At 42.6% G+C, this 20,621-nt stretch overlaps 1 protein-coding gene and 1 long non-coding RNA gene across 2 annotated transcripts; both read right to left on the minus strand.

Annotated features, from left to right (window-relative positions):
- Positions 1 to 7,606: 7,606 nt before the first annotated feature.
- On the minus strand, positions 7,607 to 14,163 carry LOC138951121 (uncharacterized). The gene is made up of 2 exons (XR_011450996.1): positions 10,996 to 14,163; positions 7,607 to 10,775 (listed from the first exon to the last, which is right to left on the minus strand). It is a non-coding gene; the product is annotated as an uncharacterized lncRNA (long non-coding RNA).
- Positions 14,164 to 14,280: 117 nt separating this feature from the next.
- On the minus strand, positions 14,281 to 16,123 carry LOC138951399 (uncharacterized). The gene has a single exon (XM_070323010.1). It carries the CDS (start codon positions 15,760 to 15,762, stop codon positions 14,281 to 14,283), a length of 1,482 nt encoding a protein of 493 aa, XP_070179111.1. The 5' UTR covers positions 15,763 to 16,123.
- Between the last annotated feature and the right edge of the window lie 4,498 nt (positions 16,124 to 20,621).

Consider the following 20,621-nt stretch of genomic DNA (forward strand, 5'->3'; position numbering starts at 1 on the left):
CAACTATGCGTTTCTTTTTTTGAACAGTATATATTATCCAAACATAAACTTATATTGTGCAAAATTATTGATTTATAACAAAATTATTTCAAAAGACTAGAAGGCAAAACTGTGAGACAATCGGTATTCGCGGCCCTCCCAAAACAGCAGACTGAAAACATTCAGGGAAAAAATAATTGAATATTAGTCTCCTCTAAGTATACAAAACCAAATTTTGTAAAAATCTTTTTATTGCAATATTTTCTTCAGAGAAATGACAAGAGGAAGTCGGACAAATTTGAGAGATAATGCAAAGCACTTGCGTCTTTGCATTTCGATCTGTTGAAATATTGAAGTGTAATCCTGCAGTGAGACGGCTGGAATAAAAAAAAGTAGTCTGTTTGGCTTTGAAATATAACCAGTCTAATTGGGGTGAGGTGGGATAAGGGGTGGGTGGGGAGATGGGCGGGGGGGGGGGGGGGGGGGTTGCAGTACAATGAACGAAAAGGTTGAGGAAAAAATGACTACAGACTTTTAAACAAGAAGGGCAAAGCCCATACGACTCACATGCTTGACCTCGACCTTTAGGGTAACTAAACCTAGCAATGACATCATACACTAAGAACTGCTTTACACATTTTTCCTACCAAAATACATGTGACCTTGACCCAAGGTCAAGGTCATCCAAGGTCATGCAACACAAAGCTGTTAATTCAAGACATAGGAAGTACAATGGTGCTTATTGGCTCTTTCTACCATGAGATATGGTCACTTTTAGTGGTTCACTACCTTATTTTGGTCACATTTCATAAGGGTCAAAGTGACCTTGACCTTGATCATATGTGACCAAATGTGTCTCATGATGAAAGCATAACATGTGCCCCACATAATTTTTAAGTTTGAAACAGTTATCTTCCATAGTTCAGGGTCAAGGTCACTTCAAAATATGTATACAATCCAACTTTGAAGAGCTCCTGTGACCTTGACCTTGAAGCAAGGTAAACCAAACTGGTATCAAAAGATGGGGCTTACTTTGCCCTATATATCATATGTAGGTGAGGTATACAATCTCAAAAACTTCAGAGAAAATGGGAAAAATGGGAAAAATAGCTGTTTTTTAGGCAACATTTATGGCCCCTGCGACCTTGACCTTGAAGCAAGGTCAAGATGCTATGTATGTTTTTTGGGGCCTTGTCATCATACACCATCTTGCCATATTTGGTACTGATAGACTGAATAGTGTCCAAGAAATATCCAACGTTAAAGTTTTCCGGACGTCCGGACGGACGGACGGACGGACGGACGGACGGACGACTCGGGTGAGTACATAGACTCACTTTTGCTTCGCATGTGAGTCAAAAAACCACCAATACAATGGGTATATATTTGTTTGTTTATTTGTTGCTTAACGTCCAGCCGACTACGCAGAGCCATATCAGGACGAGGAAGGGGGGGATGAAGGGGGGCACTTGTCAAGCGATTCCTGTTTACAAATGCACTAACCCATTACTTGTGTCCCAGCAGGCTTTAGTAAAACTAAATTAATACAGTCGACTCCGGATATTACGTCACCCCTCGGGGGATGTATTTGAGCGACGTTATACGCGGTGACACTGTATCCGGTTCATCGGTTATAACGTCACTTTTACGCGCGGGTGATGTTATATCCGGAGTCCAAGAGTTATGTCCCTTTCTAAAGTACTGACTGTTTTAATAAAACTGTGCAGAAATGGAAAGTGCATGCATTAGTGTTGTTTAAAAATTACAACAACATATTGTTGTAAGTTTTAAACTAACTTATTACAATAATCTTTAATTCACTTCCTCATATATAGAATTGTGGACTATTCTCTTCTTTGCGTATTTCCAAAACCTGGCTATACCATGAATACAAAATTGTATACACAACATTTTCCCCGAAATTCGGCAACAGTATTAACGTACAGTGTTGTAGGCTGCATGCTGATTCTGAGACAGGTTGTTAGTGTTGGGAGTGTCAAGCTCCGTCTGGTTCCATCGACAATCTCAGTCTTTAATTATAGTGTCCGACGTTATTAGCTTTACGGACACACACACACATATATGGCTGTCGTTTATTCATACCTGGTGTACGACATCCTGCTGAATGACTACCTCAGATCCGATCACTCTGCAGTTTTGTTCTCTCTTAAAATGGCCAAACCATCCAAACAGAAAAAGCGCGTAGTCCGCCGTAACCTCAAAGAAGTTAACACTGACACATTTCGCGCAGAAGCAGCCCGCCGACTGCTTGATCCCCCGGTATCCTCAGACCCTGTACGTCATTACGACTCCACTCTCAGCACACTTCTTGATGAACATGCGCCCGCAAAAACCAAACTCATCGTAGATAGGCCTTCTGCACCCTGGATCACAGCTGAAGTTAAGTATGCAAAACAGTTGCGTCGCCGAGCAGAGAGGAAGTCGCGAACCTCAAAGCTGGTAGTTGACAGACAGATTTACAACAAGCAAAAGGAACATGTTCAGACGCTCATCGCAGACGCCAAAAAATCGCACTACAGCACCAAAATCTGTGAAACAACCTCTGCCAAAACACTCTTCTCCACAATGAATGACCTTCTTGGCTGCTCTTCTGCTTCTCCCTTGCCCAACAACATCGACCCCTCCAAACTGTCGCAAGCTTTCTCTGATTACTTCCATAACAAGATCCAAACCATCCGTGACAAACTAGACAAAATCCCACACCAAAACTCTGAAACTCCTCCTGCATTTACAGGCACTCCCTTCACACACTTTCAGCCTCTCACTCTCACTGACCTGGAGAAAGTCCTCAAAGAAATGACCTTGAAAACCTGTGACCTTGACCCTCTTCCCACACAACTCTACTCTGACTGTCTTCCTGAACTCCTCCCTTCTATTCTCAAAATCATCAACACTTCTCTGCAAACAGGCACTGTCCCCAACTCCTTTAAGACTGCTATTGTCAAACCTCTACTGAAGAAACCATCGCTTGACCCAAACACCCTCAGCAACTACCGCCCTGTCTCAAACCTTTCCTTCATCTCCAAACTCCTTGAAAGAGTCGTCCTGAAACAACTCAACTCTCACCTTCTTTGCAACAATCTTCTCTCTCCGCTTCAATCTGCCTATCGTCCTCACCACTCCACCGAAACTGCCCTTCTCAAAATCACTAATGATCTCCTCCTTGCCACTGACCAAGCTGAAATCTCTGCCGTCGCTCTACTTGATCTATCAGCGGCCTTTGACACAGTCGACCACAACATCCTCCTTCAACGCCTTCAGCACACCTTTGGTATCCATAGCACAGCTCTTTCTTGGTTCTCTTCTTATCTTACCGACCGCTACCAGACTGTTTCGATTGACAAACTGAACTCTGACCCCATCAGACTTGAGTGCGGAGTCCCTCAGGGCTCAGTCCTTGGGCCTGTACTATTTACTCTCTACACTCAACCTCTTGACCACATCCTTGACCGACACAACGTTCTCCACCACTCTTTTGCCGATGACTCTCAACTTCACAACAGCTCTTCCCCTGACCAGTCTGAATCTCTTCTTTCCTCTATCTCTGACACTATCACTGACGTGCAGAATTGGATGACAGAAAACAAACTTCAGCTCAATAGCAACAAAACTGAAGCTATCCTAATAGGCACTACATCCAAACTCTCCAAAGCCACCTCCGACTCTCTTCAACTCTCTGACTCTTCTGTCCCTCTGTCTTCTGCTGTCAAAAACCTCGGAGTCACTCTAGACAACACCCTTTCCATGAAACAACACATCTCTTCTGTCTCTCGCACCTGCTACTTCCAACTCCGCCGCATCGCCACTATCCGCAAGTACCTCACCACAGATGCTACCGCCAAACTGGTCACTTCCACCATTCTCTCACGCCGTCTTGACTATTGTAACTCTCTCCTGGCGGGTCTTCCCTCTTCTTCTATCTCTCGTCTCCAACGCATTCAAAATAGCTCTGCCCGTCTTGTCTTACGAAAGAAAAAGAGAGATCACATCACCCCCCTCCTAAATCAGCTCCACTGGTTGCCCGTTCCTGCCCGTATCACCTACAAAATCAACACTCTCACCTACAAATGCCTCCATGGTCTCGCCCCTGCCTATCTCTCCGACTCTCTCTCTCTCTATGTCCCTTCACGAGCACTCAGATCATCTGCTGACTCCCTCAAGCTCAACATCCCCCACACCAAACTCAAAACAGCAGGTCAACGCTCATTTTCTTTCCAAGCACCTAGCCAATGGAACACACTACCTCTCCCCCTCCGTCAACAACAGTCCCTCGAATCATTCAAATCTGCACTCAAGACATTCCTTTTTTCCAAATAATCCATGCATTCTACGCTGCCCACCCCATCCCACCCTGAATAACTGTACATGTTTTAATGGTTGATGGTGTGTGTGTGCTAGTGACTTTAAGTCTCCGTGTGTGTGAATGAGTGTATGTGCGCCTTGAGTCGCCTGTTGGTGAGATATGTGCGCGTTATAAATATTCGTATTATTATTATTATTATTATTATTATTATTATTATTATATTATTATTATTATATTACTTACTTCTGTTTGTATGAAAGTCTTTGAGAGAGTTGTTTTGTTCAAATTGAGTGATTGTGTGAAAGATTTTATTGATCCATGTCAGTTTGCATACAGGAAAAACAGGAGTGTTGATGATGCTGTGTTGAATGTTTTAAACAAGATCTACTCTCATTTAGAAAAGCCTGGCTCTTATATTCGCTTGATGTTCTTTGATTTTTCCAGCGCTTTTAATACTATACAGCCTCATTTAATGGCGGAGAAGCTTTTTAGCATGAATGTCCCAGCAGCCACCATCCTCTGGGTTATGGACTACCTGACAAACAGGCCACAGTATGTTAGGGTGGGGGGGCAATCAGTTTCAGACACAATCTGCACAAACACAGGGGCACCACAAGGCACAGTACTCTCACCTTTTCTTTTTTCTCTCTACACAGCAGATTTCAGAAGTTCTAGTGACTCCTGCCCCATAACCAAGTTTGCTGACGACACTGGACTGACCGGACTGCTGACTGTTGACGACGACTCTGACTACAGGCAGGAGGTAGATAGGTTTGTGGGGTGGTGTGAAAACAACTATTTAGAGCTTAATGTGGGGAAGACAAAGGAAATGATAATGGACAACAGGAGGGGGGAACATGTACACAGGGAGATAGTGATCAAGGGGGAGGTCGTAGAGAAGGTAGAGCAGTATAAGTATTTGGGGGTGATTATAGACAATAAGTTGACATGGAAACCAAACTCTGATGTCCTTGTGAAGAAACTCCACTCTCGCCTGTACTTTTTGAGAAAACTCAGGTCTTTTAACATCAGACAAGAAATCCTTCAGATGTTTTACACTTCAACGTGCAATAGTGTGTTGTACTTTGGCTCCGTGTGTTGGGGTGGCAACATCAACAAGCAAGACAGGGATAGATTAGATAAATTCATCAGGAAAGCAAGTGGGGTGGTTGGGAGGAAGCAGGACAATTTCACATCAACACATGAACGACGACTGACTGACAAGTTACAGAAGATTTTGGCTGACGACTCGCACCCACTCAGACAGGAATTTGACAGTAGACGGACAGACAGGAGCAACAGATTCAGACAACCAACCGCAAGATCCACACGCTACAGAAATTCGTTCATTCCATCTGCAATTCACATCTTCAATTCTCAGGTGGGGCGGTAGATGCTGGTGTTGTCGCTCTGATGCACGGGGTCAGTGTTCTGTATTGTTTCAGTATTGTTGATTTTGTTTTGCATTCTACTCTCTTAATCTTAGACAATATGTGATAACCGGCAAGGTGCTGACTTTCTTTTGTGCATTGTTGATGGTGAATGCATGTTAATTTATTTTTAATATACTTTCTTATGTGATAACCAATGTGCTATATTTTCTCAGGACAAAGAACAAATGTTTATCTTGAATGTTTTATGTATGTTATTATTACGGACACAAACGCTCAGCAATGTAATTTCTCTTTTAGAGATTAATAAAGTTATTGTATTGTATTGTATTGTATTGTATTGTATATTCTGCTACATCTTGACCTGTCCTTGATGTCCGAAGAAATAACAAGTCGCGTAAGGCGAAAATACAACATTTAGTCGAGTAGCTGTCGAACTCACAGAATGAAACTGAACGCAATGCAATTTTTCAGCAAGACTCGTAGCATCGTCAGTCCACCGCTCATGGCAAAGGCAGTGAAATTGACAAGAAGAGCGGGGTAGTAGTTGCGCTGAGAAGGATAGCACGCTTTTCTGTACCTCTCTTCGTTTTAACTTTCTGAGCGTGTTTTTAATCCAAACATATCATATCTATGTTTTTGGAATCAGGAACCGACAAAGAATAAGATGAAAGTGTTTTTAAATTGATTTCGAAAATTTAATTTTGATAATAATTTTTATATTTTTAATTTTCAGAGCTTGTTTTTAATCCAAATATAACATATTTATATGTTTTTTGAATCAGAAAATGATGGAGAATAAGATGAACGTAAATTTGGATCGTTTTATAATTTTTTTAATTTTTTTTTTTACAATTTTCAGATTTTTAATGACCAAGGTCATTAATTTATTTTTAAGCCACCAAGCTGAAATGCAATACCGAAGTCCGGGCTTTGTCGAAGATTATTTGACCAAAATTTCAACCAATTTGGTTGAAAAATGAGAGCGTGACAGTGTCGCCTCAACTTTCACGAAAAACCGGATGACGTCATCAAAGACATTTATCAAAAAAATGAAAAAAAAACGTCTGGGGATATCATACCCAGAAACTCTCATGTCAAGTTTCATAAAGATCAGTCCAGTAGTTTCGTCTGAATCGCTCTACTCACACACGCACGCACATACACCACGACCCTCGTCTCGATTCCCCCTCTATGTTAAAACATTTAGTCAAAACTTGACTAAATGTAAAAATGACGAGAACTTCATGGGTCCTTATACGTAATTAATGTCTATTTGACTTATATTATTATTATTAACGAAGAAGTTTCTCGTCAACAGCAAAGTGGCTGCCCACCTTTACGCACAATCGTTCTGGTAGTAACAACTTTGGGTTCATAGTTACCCCCTTTCCCCATCCACCGTCTCCACCACATCTAGTGAGCGGGACGTTATACTCGTTAGACTACTACTGTATTATTATTATCATTATAACGTCCGACTTGATATAACGTCCATGGCTTTCCAAGTAGAGTCATAATAGTGCTTTAAGAGTGCAGTATCACTTTTCTCAATTTGTCGGTTCACTGCACTTAATGTTTACCTTTACAATTTAGCCTGAGCGACCTACTCAGCCTGTCGACAACGCCCAATTGAAAGTGACGCTCAGCCTCCTCGTCGAGGGCAGTTGTAGTCTGTATTCTACGGACAAAAAAACAAACAAACGTCGTAGTCTGTTCTCATCCTCTCGACCTTCTCCTAGTCCTACCGTCATTTCAATAATCGAGTTTTTTGTATATGCGTGATTGAAGGACAGAAGTAGACAGATCCATTCGCACGCGCTCGCGCAGGAGTAACCATGTATGCTCGATATGAAACTTTTTAAAACTATTTTTTTTAGTTAAAAACAAAGACAGGAACTCACAACACGAATGAAATGGAACATTTTTCTTTTAATTAAAAACCTAGAACACTGAGGAACCTAAGTAAGGAACTCACAAAGCGAAATGAAATGAAACATTTTTCATTACTGACTAAAAACATAGAACAGGAACTCACAAAACGAAATGAAATAAAACATTTTTCTTTTGATTAAAAACCTCGAACAGGAACTCACAAAACGCATGCAACAAAAATGATTATGCCTTGAACCTAGTTTTCCTTGGGTCTCTAACAACGGGAAAACGGAAAAACTTGAATACCTTTATCACACAAAACTTGTGACACGTGTAGGGTAAATGAACATGCCTTGACAGTCGTTCACCATGCAAACTGCTGCATATGAGGATTGATATGACGTTATAACCGACATGGATGAGTGACGTTATAACTGGGTGATGTTATATCCGGTGACGTTATATCCGAGGTTAAAATAGTCTTGGAAAGAAGGAATTGAGCCGGGACCGGTGTTTGGGTGACGATATAACGGGGTGACGTTATATCCGGCGACGTTATAAACGAAGTAGACTGTACCTACTGGAAGATTACCAGTTTCCAGTATGTTAAAATAGGCTTAACCTATCTACTGCTGGACTTACATCAGAACACTAACAGATTAAACTATACATGAATCGCGAGACAAGCGGCAAGAGAAGAGATTTTTGGAAAAAATACAGGTGAATGAGCAAGAAGGCAGAAAAAGGAAAAGAAATCATGAAGAAAAAGAGAGCATGACAGGAAAGAGGAACCAAAAATCTACCTAACAGCAAACTAGAAAGCTCCTGCGGTTCCAAAAACAGAAGGGGCCTTTAATTTCATAACCGCAGTGCCCCACTGCGGGACCCAGAATAGATTAAAAAGAAAATTAAAAATGGAGATGCATACTTTGTGAAGGCAGTATTAGGAGTAATAAACATGCATGTAGAAAAACACTTGGAGTCAAACTCCCTTTCTGAGTAAATTTCTTTGAACAACGAGGACAGCCATGTGGTTTTTCTCCTGTATGTGTCAACATGTGGGTCTTCAAATACCCTTTCTAAGCAAATTTCACTTTGCAAAGGACAGGCATGTGGCCTTTCTCCTGTATGTGTCAACATGTGGAACTTCAAATCCTTTTTCCAAGCAAATTTCTTTTAACAACGCGGACAGGCATGTGCCTTTTCTCCTGTATGTGTCAACATGTGGGTCTTGAAATCCTCTTTCCGAGCAAATTTCTTTGAACAGCGAGGACAGGCATGTGGCTTTTCTCCTCTATGTGTCAACATGTGAGTCTTCAAATGCTCTTTCTGCACAAATTTCACTGTGCAAGAAGGACAGGCGAGTGGCTTTTCTCTTGTATGTGTCAACATGTGAGTCTTCAAACTCCATTTCCAAGCAAATTTCATTGTACAATGAGGGCAGGCATGTGGCTTTTCTCCTGTATGTGTCAACATGTGGTAGTTCAAACTCCCTTTCTGAGTAAATTTCTTTGAACAACGAGGACAGGCATGTGGCTTTTCTCCTGTATGTGTCAACATGTGGGTCTTCAAATGCCCTTTCTGAGCAAATTTCTTTGAACAATGAGGACAGGCATGTGGCTTTTCTCCTGTATGTGTGAACATGTGGGTCTTTAAACTCCTTTTCGAAGCAAATTTCATTGTACAATGAGGGCAGGCATGTGGCTTTTCTCCTGTATGTGTCAACATGTGGGTCTTTAAATGCCCTCTGAAAGCAAATTCCTTTGAACAATGAGGACAGGCGTGTGGCTTTTCTCCTGTATGTGTCAACATGTGGGTCTTCAAATCCTCTTTCTGAGCAAATTTCACTTTGTAATGAGGACAGGCATGTGGCTGTTCAGGTGTATTTGTTAACATGTGTTTGTTTACACCCCCCTTTTGACCAAATATTGTACATTTAAGGCAGGCATGTGGTCTTTCTCTTGTCAACATGTGATTGTTTACTTGACGCTTTGAATCATGTGTAACTGCACTCATGGAACAGACATATTGTCGTTTCTTACTGTATGGGAGTGCACATCTTGTCAAATTGTTCTTCAAACCAGGAGATTCATCTTTACCACTCGGAGATCCATCTAAAACAATATGTTTTTCATTCACTAACATTCTGCTAAAGATAGGTGTTCTGATTATTGTTCCTTTTTCCTTTGTCCTATGACTTGTCTCTTTGTCCAGTGATGTCTTTGTCTTACTTGCAGTGACCACAGATTCTGTAGCTGAACATTTCTCCACCACAACAGCCTTGACTCTTGCAGTCTCACATGTGAAGGTGTCAGAGGATTTCAAGTCACTGTGTTGCACACTCTCAACGTGTTGTGTGGGTTCTACTGGCTCTTGTTTCACTTCCACTTGACAGTAACAGCCTGCAGACAGAGGACAAAATGCTGCTTGCGTTACACAGTCACGTGCAATGTCTGGTTTCCTGTCCTCTTCAACTTCCACACCACCACAAACAAAACTCTCACCATGCGCATACACACTTGTTGCAGGGATGTCTTCAGCCGCTGAAATGCTGGTCTCAGTCACAGCTGGGAATGCCTCAGTGTTGAAGTCCTGCCCCGCATTGCATGTACACTCCTCTTTGCACTTGTCGGAGACCTCCATCACTGGCCTTGCTCCACCCTCCCCCACACCGTCTTTTTCACGCTTGATATCATTTGAACATGTACCCCAATCTTTTTCTGAAAATGAAGCTGTGTCTGCAATGGTTCCAAAATCAATTGGGATTTCTGCTGCCCCTTGTTTCTGCCCCTCTTGTTTCAATCTAACAACGTCGCTGTAAGCACTGGATGATGTTGGTATTTCAGCTGCCTCTTGTTTCAGTCTAACAACGTCGCTTTGAGCACTGGATGATGTTGGTATTTCAGTTGCCTCTTGTTTCAGTCTAACAATGTTGCTGTCAGCACTGGACAATGTTGGTATTTCAGGTGCCTCTTGTTTCAATCTAACAGCGTCGCTGTGAGCACTGGATGATGTTGGTATTTCAGCTGCCTCTTGTTTTAGTCTAACAATGTCGCTGTGAGCACTGGTCAATGTTGGTATTTCAGCTGCCTCTTGTTTCAGCCAAACAACGTTGCTGTCAGCACTGGACGATGTTGGTATTTCTGATGTACGCTCCATCTGCACGTTGACTGTTTTGTCTCTCTTGAAATCTTCACCTGCTGGTGCTGTAACAGAAAATTCAAAAATCGTGTGTAAGTCTCGTGATGAAAATGTTTACATACCTTTTCTGAAGGTATGTAAGACAGCATTCCTGAAAGATAGAAATTCACAACTCCCAAAGACAGAAAGATTCTCTTCCTGAAAGAAAAGAAGAGACGTTAAGGAAAGACAGAAAAAGATGTCACTTAAAGGCACACAACTTCTCAGGAAAACAGTTCGGCTCACCATCTCAGACTTTGCCGGTCTTTGCATGGAATACGACCATCTGTCCACTTGGTCACATACCAGAAATGAACAGCGTGGATAATCCCTGTGATGAATCAAATTAAACGTCGTAAATGCAACCACTGGCTTCTCAAGAAATCATTTTATTCAGACCCTTCAAAAATCTAAGAAAATCAGGTTTCCACTGTTTGTTTGTTTGCTTGCTTCATGTCTCACCCAGTCACATTATTCTGACACCGGACCAACCAGTCCTAGCACTAACCCCATAATGCCAGACGCCAGGCGGAGCAGCCACTAGATTGCCAATTTTAAAGTCTTAGGTATGACCCTGCCGGGGTTCGAACCCATGACCTCCCGATCACGGGGCGGACGCCTTACCACTAGGCCAACCGTGCCGGTGGTTTCCACTGTACAGCAATTTCAACTGACCAGGCACGGCTGTTCACGGTACACCCAGTTAGTTCCCTGCTGTGTGGAATCTGAGCAGCGCTTATCAGGTCAAGACACCGCTCTGGCATTGGCGGGTTATAAATAAAGACAGCTGCTACCTTTCCTCTAGGCCGCAGGCAGTGCTAAGCGATAGTGGCTCAGTTTAAGGTTAGTTTTTGTTTTTGTAATATTACTCACAAGCTTTTGCAAAATGAACTTTGCTTATACCACAGACTTATTGCAAAGACAATGGCATTTATAATAAGTGTAAACACGACATGGTTTGGTCAACTGAACTCTATCTATCAGTGCTGGGAAGTACTAGGTACAGACAGCCTCTGCTACCATTTCAGCTGACAAAGACACATTTTCAACCGACTTTAAACATGCATAGCAAATTACCCTACTCATCAATCTTGCTTAAATTTGGAAGACTGTAAGATAAACATGTAAGCTTTTACTTACAGGTTGCCATTATCACTGCGAAGACCTTTCTTGCTTTTTACATGGTAAACACGAACATCACTTGAAATCAGTCAACAGGCACATGCATGAGGGTTCACGTACAATGCTAGTAGCATGCAGTCAACAAAAAGGGCTACAAAGAAGGTCGATTATGAAGAGCAAGTAACTCCCTGTTAATGCATGATTAGTAACATAATAATTTTTAATATTAATTGTATTAGCTAAAATAGTCATAATCGTGCTAAGAAGTGACTCACTGACCTCAGACAAGGTTATTCCAAGACAAAAACACGTTTGCACTGCTAACAATAATCCAAAGCAGCCACAGTCAGAATGTTAGTTATCGGTTGAGTCTCAGGGTTGGGTCCACTGAAAGGAAGTGCTCCTTTAGAAGAACAGTGAGCCTTAGGTGTTCATTCCTAATACCCCTTGTTCTACCTTTTAGAGCATTCAGTGCCGCATGGGATTGCTCGATGCCTTGTTCGCCATGCAGGGCCATGCCATGCTTAAAGCGTTTGATCCACGGAACAACATGACACTCTAACATGTGTTGTTTGGGTGTGATAGATTCGTCTGGAAATGTTTCTCTAAAGTATCTCATGTATTTTGCAATTGACTTATTGAAAGAGTTAATTTTGTCTTCTTTGATGAAAGCATCATTGGTAATTTGTGAATGCACTGTTGAATACAGTTTGTTCAGGGTTTCAAAGACTTGACTAATTTTCTCTGCTTCTTGGATGATGTTTTTATTGTCAGTGACTTCGCTACACACACTTGCTACATTGTCACACAGATCCTTGATTGTTTCTTCTTGGAAATACTTATGGGCGTGATTGCCTACAAAACTTCTACCATGATAAGCTTGTAGTGTAATTTTGTGTTTTTTGAGTACTGTGTCTAAGCTTGATGTAACTGGTCCTGTCCTGTCTTCTAAAACACACTCTTTCTTCAACTTTTGCTGTCTTTTCTCAATGTCTTTCAGCACACCTGTTGCCTGTTTACAATATGTGCTACTACACGCACTGTCTTTTAATGTGTCTCTGATCTGTCTTTCTTCGGATCTAAGGGCTCTTCTTTCTTGGAGCTGACGTACCTAAATGCCGAATTTAGTTGATCTGTCGACTGTTTTCCTTTTTTGGGCTAGATCTTTGGCTATTGAGATGTCTAGATCATGAGACAAATCTTCTAACAATGCATGGTGTTTTTGGGTTATGCCCAAGAGAATGTAAATATGGTGGGTAGACATGAGAAAGTTCAATTGCCCAAAGTGGCTGAGAACACACATTATTAAAATGTTTCGCATTGGCTCTTTTGCCTTTACCGTCTTTTTCAAAATGAAGAAAATCACTTTTTAAAGCCACAAGTGTACGTTCCTGTGCTGGGCCCTCCCCTTTCTTTATTTTGTCTTTGGTTATAGTACACCACAGACAGGGTCTCACGCCCTGAGCTCCAGAAAGTCCGTGTGTTTTACACAGAAAGTCGTAATCACCACTCAAAAATAATCTGATCTTTTTGCCATTCCACACAAGTGATTCAAGCTGCCTTATGTCCTGTTGTAGGTGGGAATTAGGCCCAAGCAGTCGCACAAGATTTTCAGGTGTCTTTTTCTTCAAGCAGAGCTATGACAAATGTGTTGTGTTTAGAATTAGGATGCTGCAGATTAAGTATTTGTATACATGGTTGCCACTTTCAAATTTTGAAAAGCCTGAAAGCATTATGTGGCCTCTCCTGTGAGATAATCATAGAAAACAGAAACAAATCTGCTAATTCTCAAAGCAACAGTTTACTTTACAGAAGAGATCAAATTAAAAGTCAAAAGCTGACAAAATAGCATTAAATCTGAGGACTATCTGTTACTCGTGACACATGTGCCTGTGGTGTTTTGCTATGTAAGAGTACGAAGAACCCTCTTTTTTGTGGATGAAATCTTCTATTCTTTTGTGTTTCATCTTTATTTTTTGTGTACAGTCCCTCACCAGCAGTCATCTCGTTTCTGAGTGAGTGCAAACTTTAATACTGATAAATGACTACAACAAAAATATTCTTGCATTGACAACCTAAACTTTTTTCCACCTCACTTAAAAAATAACTTTCAAAAGATGAAATATGTCATTCGTGTATGCAAATGTCCATTCACACACACATTTCATCTTCTGAAGAGTGAGAGAAAAAAATCTATCCTCGAGTCAGTCTGGATTGGAGCAAAAAGGCCTACCTGTACCACCAACACAGTACCATTGCATTTGTACAGATTTTCCAACCCAGGAAAAAATGTGAAGCCGGAAATTCCGGTTTTTCAATTAAAAAAAAAAAAAAAACAAAAAAAAATTTTTTTTTTTTTTTTTTTTTTCCCGTAAATAGAAAAACCGGAATTTCCGGCTTCACATTTTTTCAAAAGCCGGAATTCCGGCTCCCAGCCGGAGGAGTGGCAACCATGTGTATACATAACTTAAAACTGCCACCTCCGTGATCTCCGCCTACTTTTAGCCAAATTTCATCAGACGGGATACTTTCTTTTTGTACAAGGAGACTTAGTTTGTCATACTTGTTGAGAATATCTGTCACAAATGATACAATAGATCTCACTCTGACCAATGATTTCTTTTTCTCAGATACGTTTGATTTGCTAGTATGATCTTGGACAATAACGTCAATGTCATCCACCACAAAATGATTCTTTAGAATTTCACGGGTGAGATTTCTTTGTTTTTGTTCACATTTGAAGCGAACTCCACTTCTTGCTAGAACACGTTTGAGTTTTCTGACTTGAGTCCAAGTGAGTCCCACAGTAGCCTTTGATTGCACACCACCAAAACTGTCAAGATGACCAGATGTTGTGACTCCCGCACCTTCACACACTTTGCCTCTGCTGTCTTGTGACAGGGCTTTCAGCTCACTGGATAACTGAACTTGCACTGATCCTGCATTATTTCCTGAAATGTCTCTTCTGATCTCATCTAAGTCCTTCACTCTTCTTTTGATGGTTCGTGTTGAAGCTTGCTTTGTTTCTGTTCGTGGCTTTCTCAATCTCTTTAGAAAAATTGGCTGACCACCAGTGTGACACTTAAGGGTAGAGTTATCAGTAGATGCGTTCAACTTGCGTTTTACCAGGTGAGTGGTTAATTTCTCTTCTACACTAGTGAGGGGTGTTGTCAATGTTTTCCCCAAACATTCACTTATGCAAACGGCACCTTCTCCTTTAATAATAGGCGAAGTCTGTGAACTAACGAGTTCAGCACTTTTTACTGGTGTTGACGTGCACTCGGGTGTACTTTTAAACACGAATGGAGAAGTCTGTGCATCAACAAGTTTGGGTCTTTTCACTGGTGTTGAACTGCACTGAGGTGTATCAACAAGTTTGGGTCTTTTCACTGGTGTTGAACTGCACTGAGGTGTATCAACAAAATCAACCGTGTCTGATATTGATGACTGGTCTAATAAAGATACAGAAACTTCACTTTCTTTGGAATGTTTTTTCCTGAATACACCTCTTGTTTTCTGGTTATAATAGCTGTTGCAAGGAAAGCAGTCACTAAAACAATTGGAACAACTCCAGGGACACCACAGTTTATTGACAGAAGCAATATGTAATTTCTCACTATCAGAAACGTACTTACACTGAGGCACACCACTTGCTGGCTTTCTGCTACTTATTATTCTCTTGTAACACGGTTTACAGAGATGTGGAGGATGTGTCCCTTCGACATCATTTGCTATATCTAACAAAAACACTGTCCAGATTTCTTCTCCAAACTTTTTGCACACAAAGTCAAATTTCCTCTTTTCCTTGTGTTGTCTATCTCTATTGCTACACACACGACACAATTTCTTCACACAACTGTTGTGATAGTCACATGAATGGGGCTCTTCCATGGCCACATAATGACGGAAGCAGATAAACACATACTTTGAATTTTATTTTATTTAAAAAAAATATAAGCAGCGCTTAGCAGTGCTCAGCTCCAACTGGAATGGCAAATCCTATGTGTCTACTTTCTTCCTGCCAATTTTCACAGAACTGTAGGAGCACAAAGGAGCAGGAAAAGCAATTAAACACAGGAGGGGGTGTTGTAAACTAGAGCTGCCATGGGTTGTTTACGAGGTTTCTTTGCCCTATCTGGGGAGTTCTGTCAGTGCTAGAGATAGCTTCCAGATGTGGAAATAACGTAAAGAATGTCTGAAAGGGGCTAAGATGCTATAGAAGCAGGGAGAGGATCAACAGAACTAAGGATAGTGCATTTGAAGTGTTCAAATGAGACACGGTTAGCGTTGCCAGTTACCAAGGAGAACACTCTGCGACCCTGTGGGCTATAACCTGCAGCCGTGAAAGTGGGTCAGAACTAAGTGGCAGGGAGTCTGCCGGCATGAACAGATGTGCAGGGGCAGTGAGGAATTGTTAGTATGTTACCAAGTTAAGGGATGGTCTTATCCCATGTAAAGCCTGACCTGATCTGAGATGCTGATCCAAACCATTTTCACAAGAAGAAGTGAGCCTTTAAAGTCATCTTCTTCCGTAGAGGACTGGGTTCTTGCGAACGTCTCAGAGTCCTGCGTTTACAGAGTCCCAGGCTTTATGCTGTATGTGGGCATACGTGCCTTGTCAAAAGAACTTCAGATGAGTTTACTCAAGTTACATACACACACCCTGCGACCACAGGAATATAGGCTTAGTGGTTTAACCTTCGCCGTAGGTCGCTAAAAACATTCTTTGCAGCACGTCGTTTGTTTGTTTGTTTGCTTAACGCCCAGCCGACCACGAAGGGCCATATCAGGGCGGTGCTGCTTTGACATCTAACGTGCGCCACACATTAGACAGAAGTCGCAGCACAAGCACATTTTTCTGACACCGGACCAACCAGTCCTAGCACTAACCCCATAATGCCAGACGCCAGGCGGAGCAGCCACTAGATTGCCAATTTTAAAGTCTTAGGTATGACCCGGCCGGGGTTCGAACCCACGACCTCCCGATCACGGGGCGGACGCCTTACCACTAGGCCAACTTTTAAAACGGCAATCTATTGCCTTGGATAGAGTTGAAAGAGCGACACGCCTATTCCAAAATTTTATAAATAAATTTTCATTTAATTAATATACTTACCCAACTCACAAATAGCAATTAACTCTAGTTCAGTGCTGGTAACGCTGTACGCGTCCCCTTGGTAACAAAGGAGACCACTCTAAAAAAGAAAGTGATCAATCCCATAATGCCAGACTATTGCTAGTCTGACTTCCGTATGCGTGCGCATATGCCGCCATCTTATCATTCCAAAACGAAGCCCAACTCACTCTTTTTTAGACCCCAGTACCAACCACAGCGGGGAGGTGGGAGGGAATAAACGTTGTGAGTTGGGTAAGTATATTAATTAAATGAAAATTTATTTATAAAATCTTAGATTAAATTACATATCTTTACCCAACTCACAAATAGCAGATTGCTACTATAGGTGGCGGGTACTTACCGAAAATCAAAGAAGAAGGACTTGTCCTGCGGCTACCATAGCAGGTAGCGCAAAACTGCCGTCCTGTCTCAAGGAGGAGATGTCTCTGAGATAGTTTAAGAAGACATCCTCCGATTTCCAATAGGCTGCCTCCAATACATCAGCAACACGGCCTGATCGGAGCACTGCCACAGAGGAGGCCCTTGCCTCATGCGTTCTTGCTGAAGTCAGGGGAAGAACCGCCCTAACTTCTCCAGACTGAATATACCACCAGGCATACGCTTGCCTGATCAATGTGGAGACCCACTTGGTTAAAGTCACTTTGCTGTATTGAGCGAAATGAAAAGCAATTTTTGACTTTCTGAACGAATGAACTGCGTTCGAGACAGGTACCTGCTGAGCGTTCTAACTGGACAGCTACAGTGGAACTCGCTTAAGACGAATCACTGGGGATCGGAAAAAAAGTTCGTCTTAACCAAAATTTGTATTAAGAAAATTGATAGATTTTTTTTTTTTTTTTTTTAAGTCTTGTACATTTTATGGTGTTTCAATTTGTTTCTTTCGCAACTTTCATGCTGCTTCACGTTTAGACAATAAAGTGACATATTCAGGTACATGTTCATGTGTGTCTCATGTTGAGTGATGATTGTTGAGTGAGAGTGAGCACACAGATGTTTCATCCAGTTGTTACGTTTTTGGTCACACACACGCGCACACACTGACACTGTCCACATTCGCGGTGTTCCCATCATTTGTCCGGAATCACTTACCTTTGCGACGGGTAGCAAACCTTGGCCAATTTAGTTTTGTTGTTGTTGTGGCAACATGATGTTCAAATCCAAATCGAAAGCACTGACTGACTGATAAACTATCGCGAACCGGCGAACGCAAACGTTGAGAGTGTGGTTTCCCTTGTCCAAGGGAAACCACTCTGGCATCTATATTTTTTGGCAATGGCTTCCGTTCGATGTTTCGTTTTTGGTATTCGCGAAGGAAATAAACGTCAGTCAGTCATTCATGTTCAGTGTCTGAGCTATCAATCACTTTGATTCTAAATTTGAAATTGTTTTGTGAGTACAGTGTAATCAGTTTAACTTTATTCAGTGATCGGTTGAGCAATGGTTCAAGCAGTCGACGCAAGGGAAGACTTTGACACACGTGTATTCAAACTTCTCAAATTCCCATGATATGTCGATCTCGGGACGAGTTTAAAGATTTCGTCATAAGCGTGAGTAAATTACAGACATTATGCATGCTTGGGAATCCAAAAAGTGCTCGTTATAAGCGTAAATTCGTTATAAAGAATTCGTTTTAAGCATTTTTTTTAAGCATGAAGAAAGAGGGAACTTAAAACTAATGCGTTATAAGTAAAAAATTCGTAACTAGCGTGTTCGTTTTAAGTGGGTTCGACTGTAACGATATCAGGGTCTCCAGGAGCAAGAATCTTGCTCAAGGCAGGAATGTTAATGACAGGTGAAATTTGGCCCGGTTTCTGATTTTTAGCTAAAAATTCTGGCCTGAATTTGAGAGATATAGAACCATCTTTTTCGGTTGAGATATCTTTAGCTAAACCGGATAAGGCATGAACCTCACTTCCTCTACGAGACGTAGCGAGCAAAGTTAGAAAAACTGCCTTGCGTGTCAAGTTAGCCAAACTAGTTGACTGTATCGGTTCAAACTCGTTAGAAGCCAAATATCTCAAAACGAGCAACAAATCCCAGGCAGGGAGCGGAGACTTCTCGCGCGCGGCCTTAAGGGAGGCGCCCTTAATAACGCTAGAAACAACCCCATCAAGAGTGATCTTATGACCTAGTTGCCGTAGCGTTGAGGAAATAGCGGACCTTCTAACACGAAGGGAAGATGCCGACCCCCCCTGTTCTGCTAGCCAGGCTAAATGATTGGCTACCTGCATCGATCTTGGTGCCAAGGGCTTAACTCTGTTAAGATCACACCATTTAACCCAGGAGGCCCAGTGAGACGAGTAGACCGAGCTGGTCGACTTCCTATGGACATGTTTCACGAAGTTTATAGTGGCAGAAGAGGCCCCTGCCTTGAGCAGAGAGCTTCTGACAGAATCCAACCGTGAAGGTTGAGGGCCTGAGGATTCTCGTGAGGGATGCCTGACCTGGGTTGTAAGAGTTCTCCCTTTCTTACTGCGATGGGGATAGGCGGTCGAACCACCAGTTGCAGTAAGTCCGGGAACCAGTGCTGGCTTGGCCAAAATGGGGCAACCAGAACCAGCGCTGGTCTCTCCAGGTCGACCTTCCTGAGAACTTTGCCCAACAGACAAAACGGAGGGAAGGCGTAGGCTGTCAGACCCGCCCAGTCCAATTCTAGAGCGTTCACGCCCCACGCCAGAGGATCCGGGAAGGGGGATACAAACAGAGGAAGCCTTGCAGAATACCGAGTTGCAAACAAGTCGATTTGAGGCTTCTCTATCTGCACCCAAAGACGGTGCAGGGACTGGTGAGACAGAGTCCACTCTGAATGGACCACCTTGTCTCCCCTGCTCAGTGTGTCTGCAAGGACGTTCAAGCTGCCCTACAGGAAGATGGCTGACAGCAGTATGTGATGCGAAACGCACCACTTTAGAATGAGGCAAGCACTGTCTGAGAGACTGCGAGATCTCGTTCCGCCCTGCCTGTTCAACATAAGCCGCAACAGTCATGATGTCGGTGTGCAGCCTGACATGACTGTTCTGAATGAACGGCAGGAAAGCTTGGAGGGCCAACAAAACGGCCTCCAACTCCAGAGCATTGATATGGCGTGAGGGCTGAGACAAGTCCCACACCCCCAACGCCACATGCTCCCCCAGGTGAGCCCCCCACCCCGTCAGAGAAGCATCGGTGAACAGCTCGTTCTCTGGCGATGGGCAAACTATCGGGACTGCCTGTGCCACGATGGTGAAAATCCATGGTGCGAGAGAAAGGCCAAACGGGAGAGCCCTGAACTGATAGGCCTTGTCTCCACAGCGGAAGCGCAACCACTTTCTGTCCGTGACATGCATCATGACATGAAAATACGCGTCCGTCAGGTCCACTGAGGTAGCCCAATCGCCTGGACGAAGCGCCTCTCGCACAGAGGTCGGCGTTTCCATCGTGAACTTCACAGTCCGGAGATACTTGTTCAGAGTCGAAAGATCCAGAACCGGTCTCCAAGCCCCCGAGGCTTTCGGTACAACAAACAGTCTGCTGTAAAACCCCGGGGACCGTAAGTGGACTTCCTCTATCGCCCCTTTCGAGAGAAGGGCTGTCACTTCTCCCTGAACTGCGGCTCTCGCCTCTGGGTCTCTTG

Source organism: Littorina saxatilis, linkage group LG16 (assembly GCF_037325665.1).
Source record: "Littorina saxatilis isolate snail1 linkage group LG16, US_GU_Lsax_2.0, whole genome shotgun sequence".
Classification (NCBI taxonomy): domain Eukaryota; kingdom Metazoa; phylum Mollusca; class Gastropoda; order Littorinimorpha; family Littorinidae; genus Littorina; species Littorina saxatilis.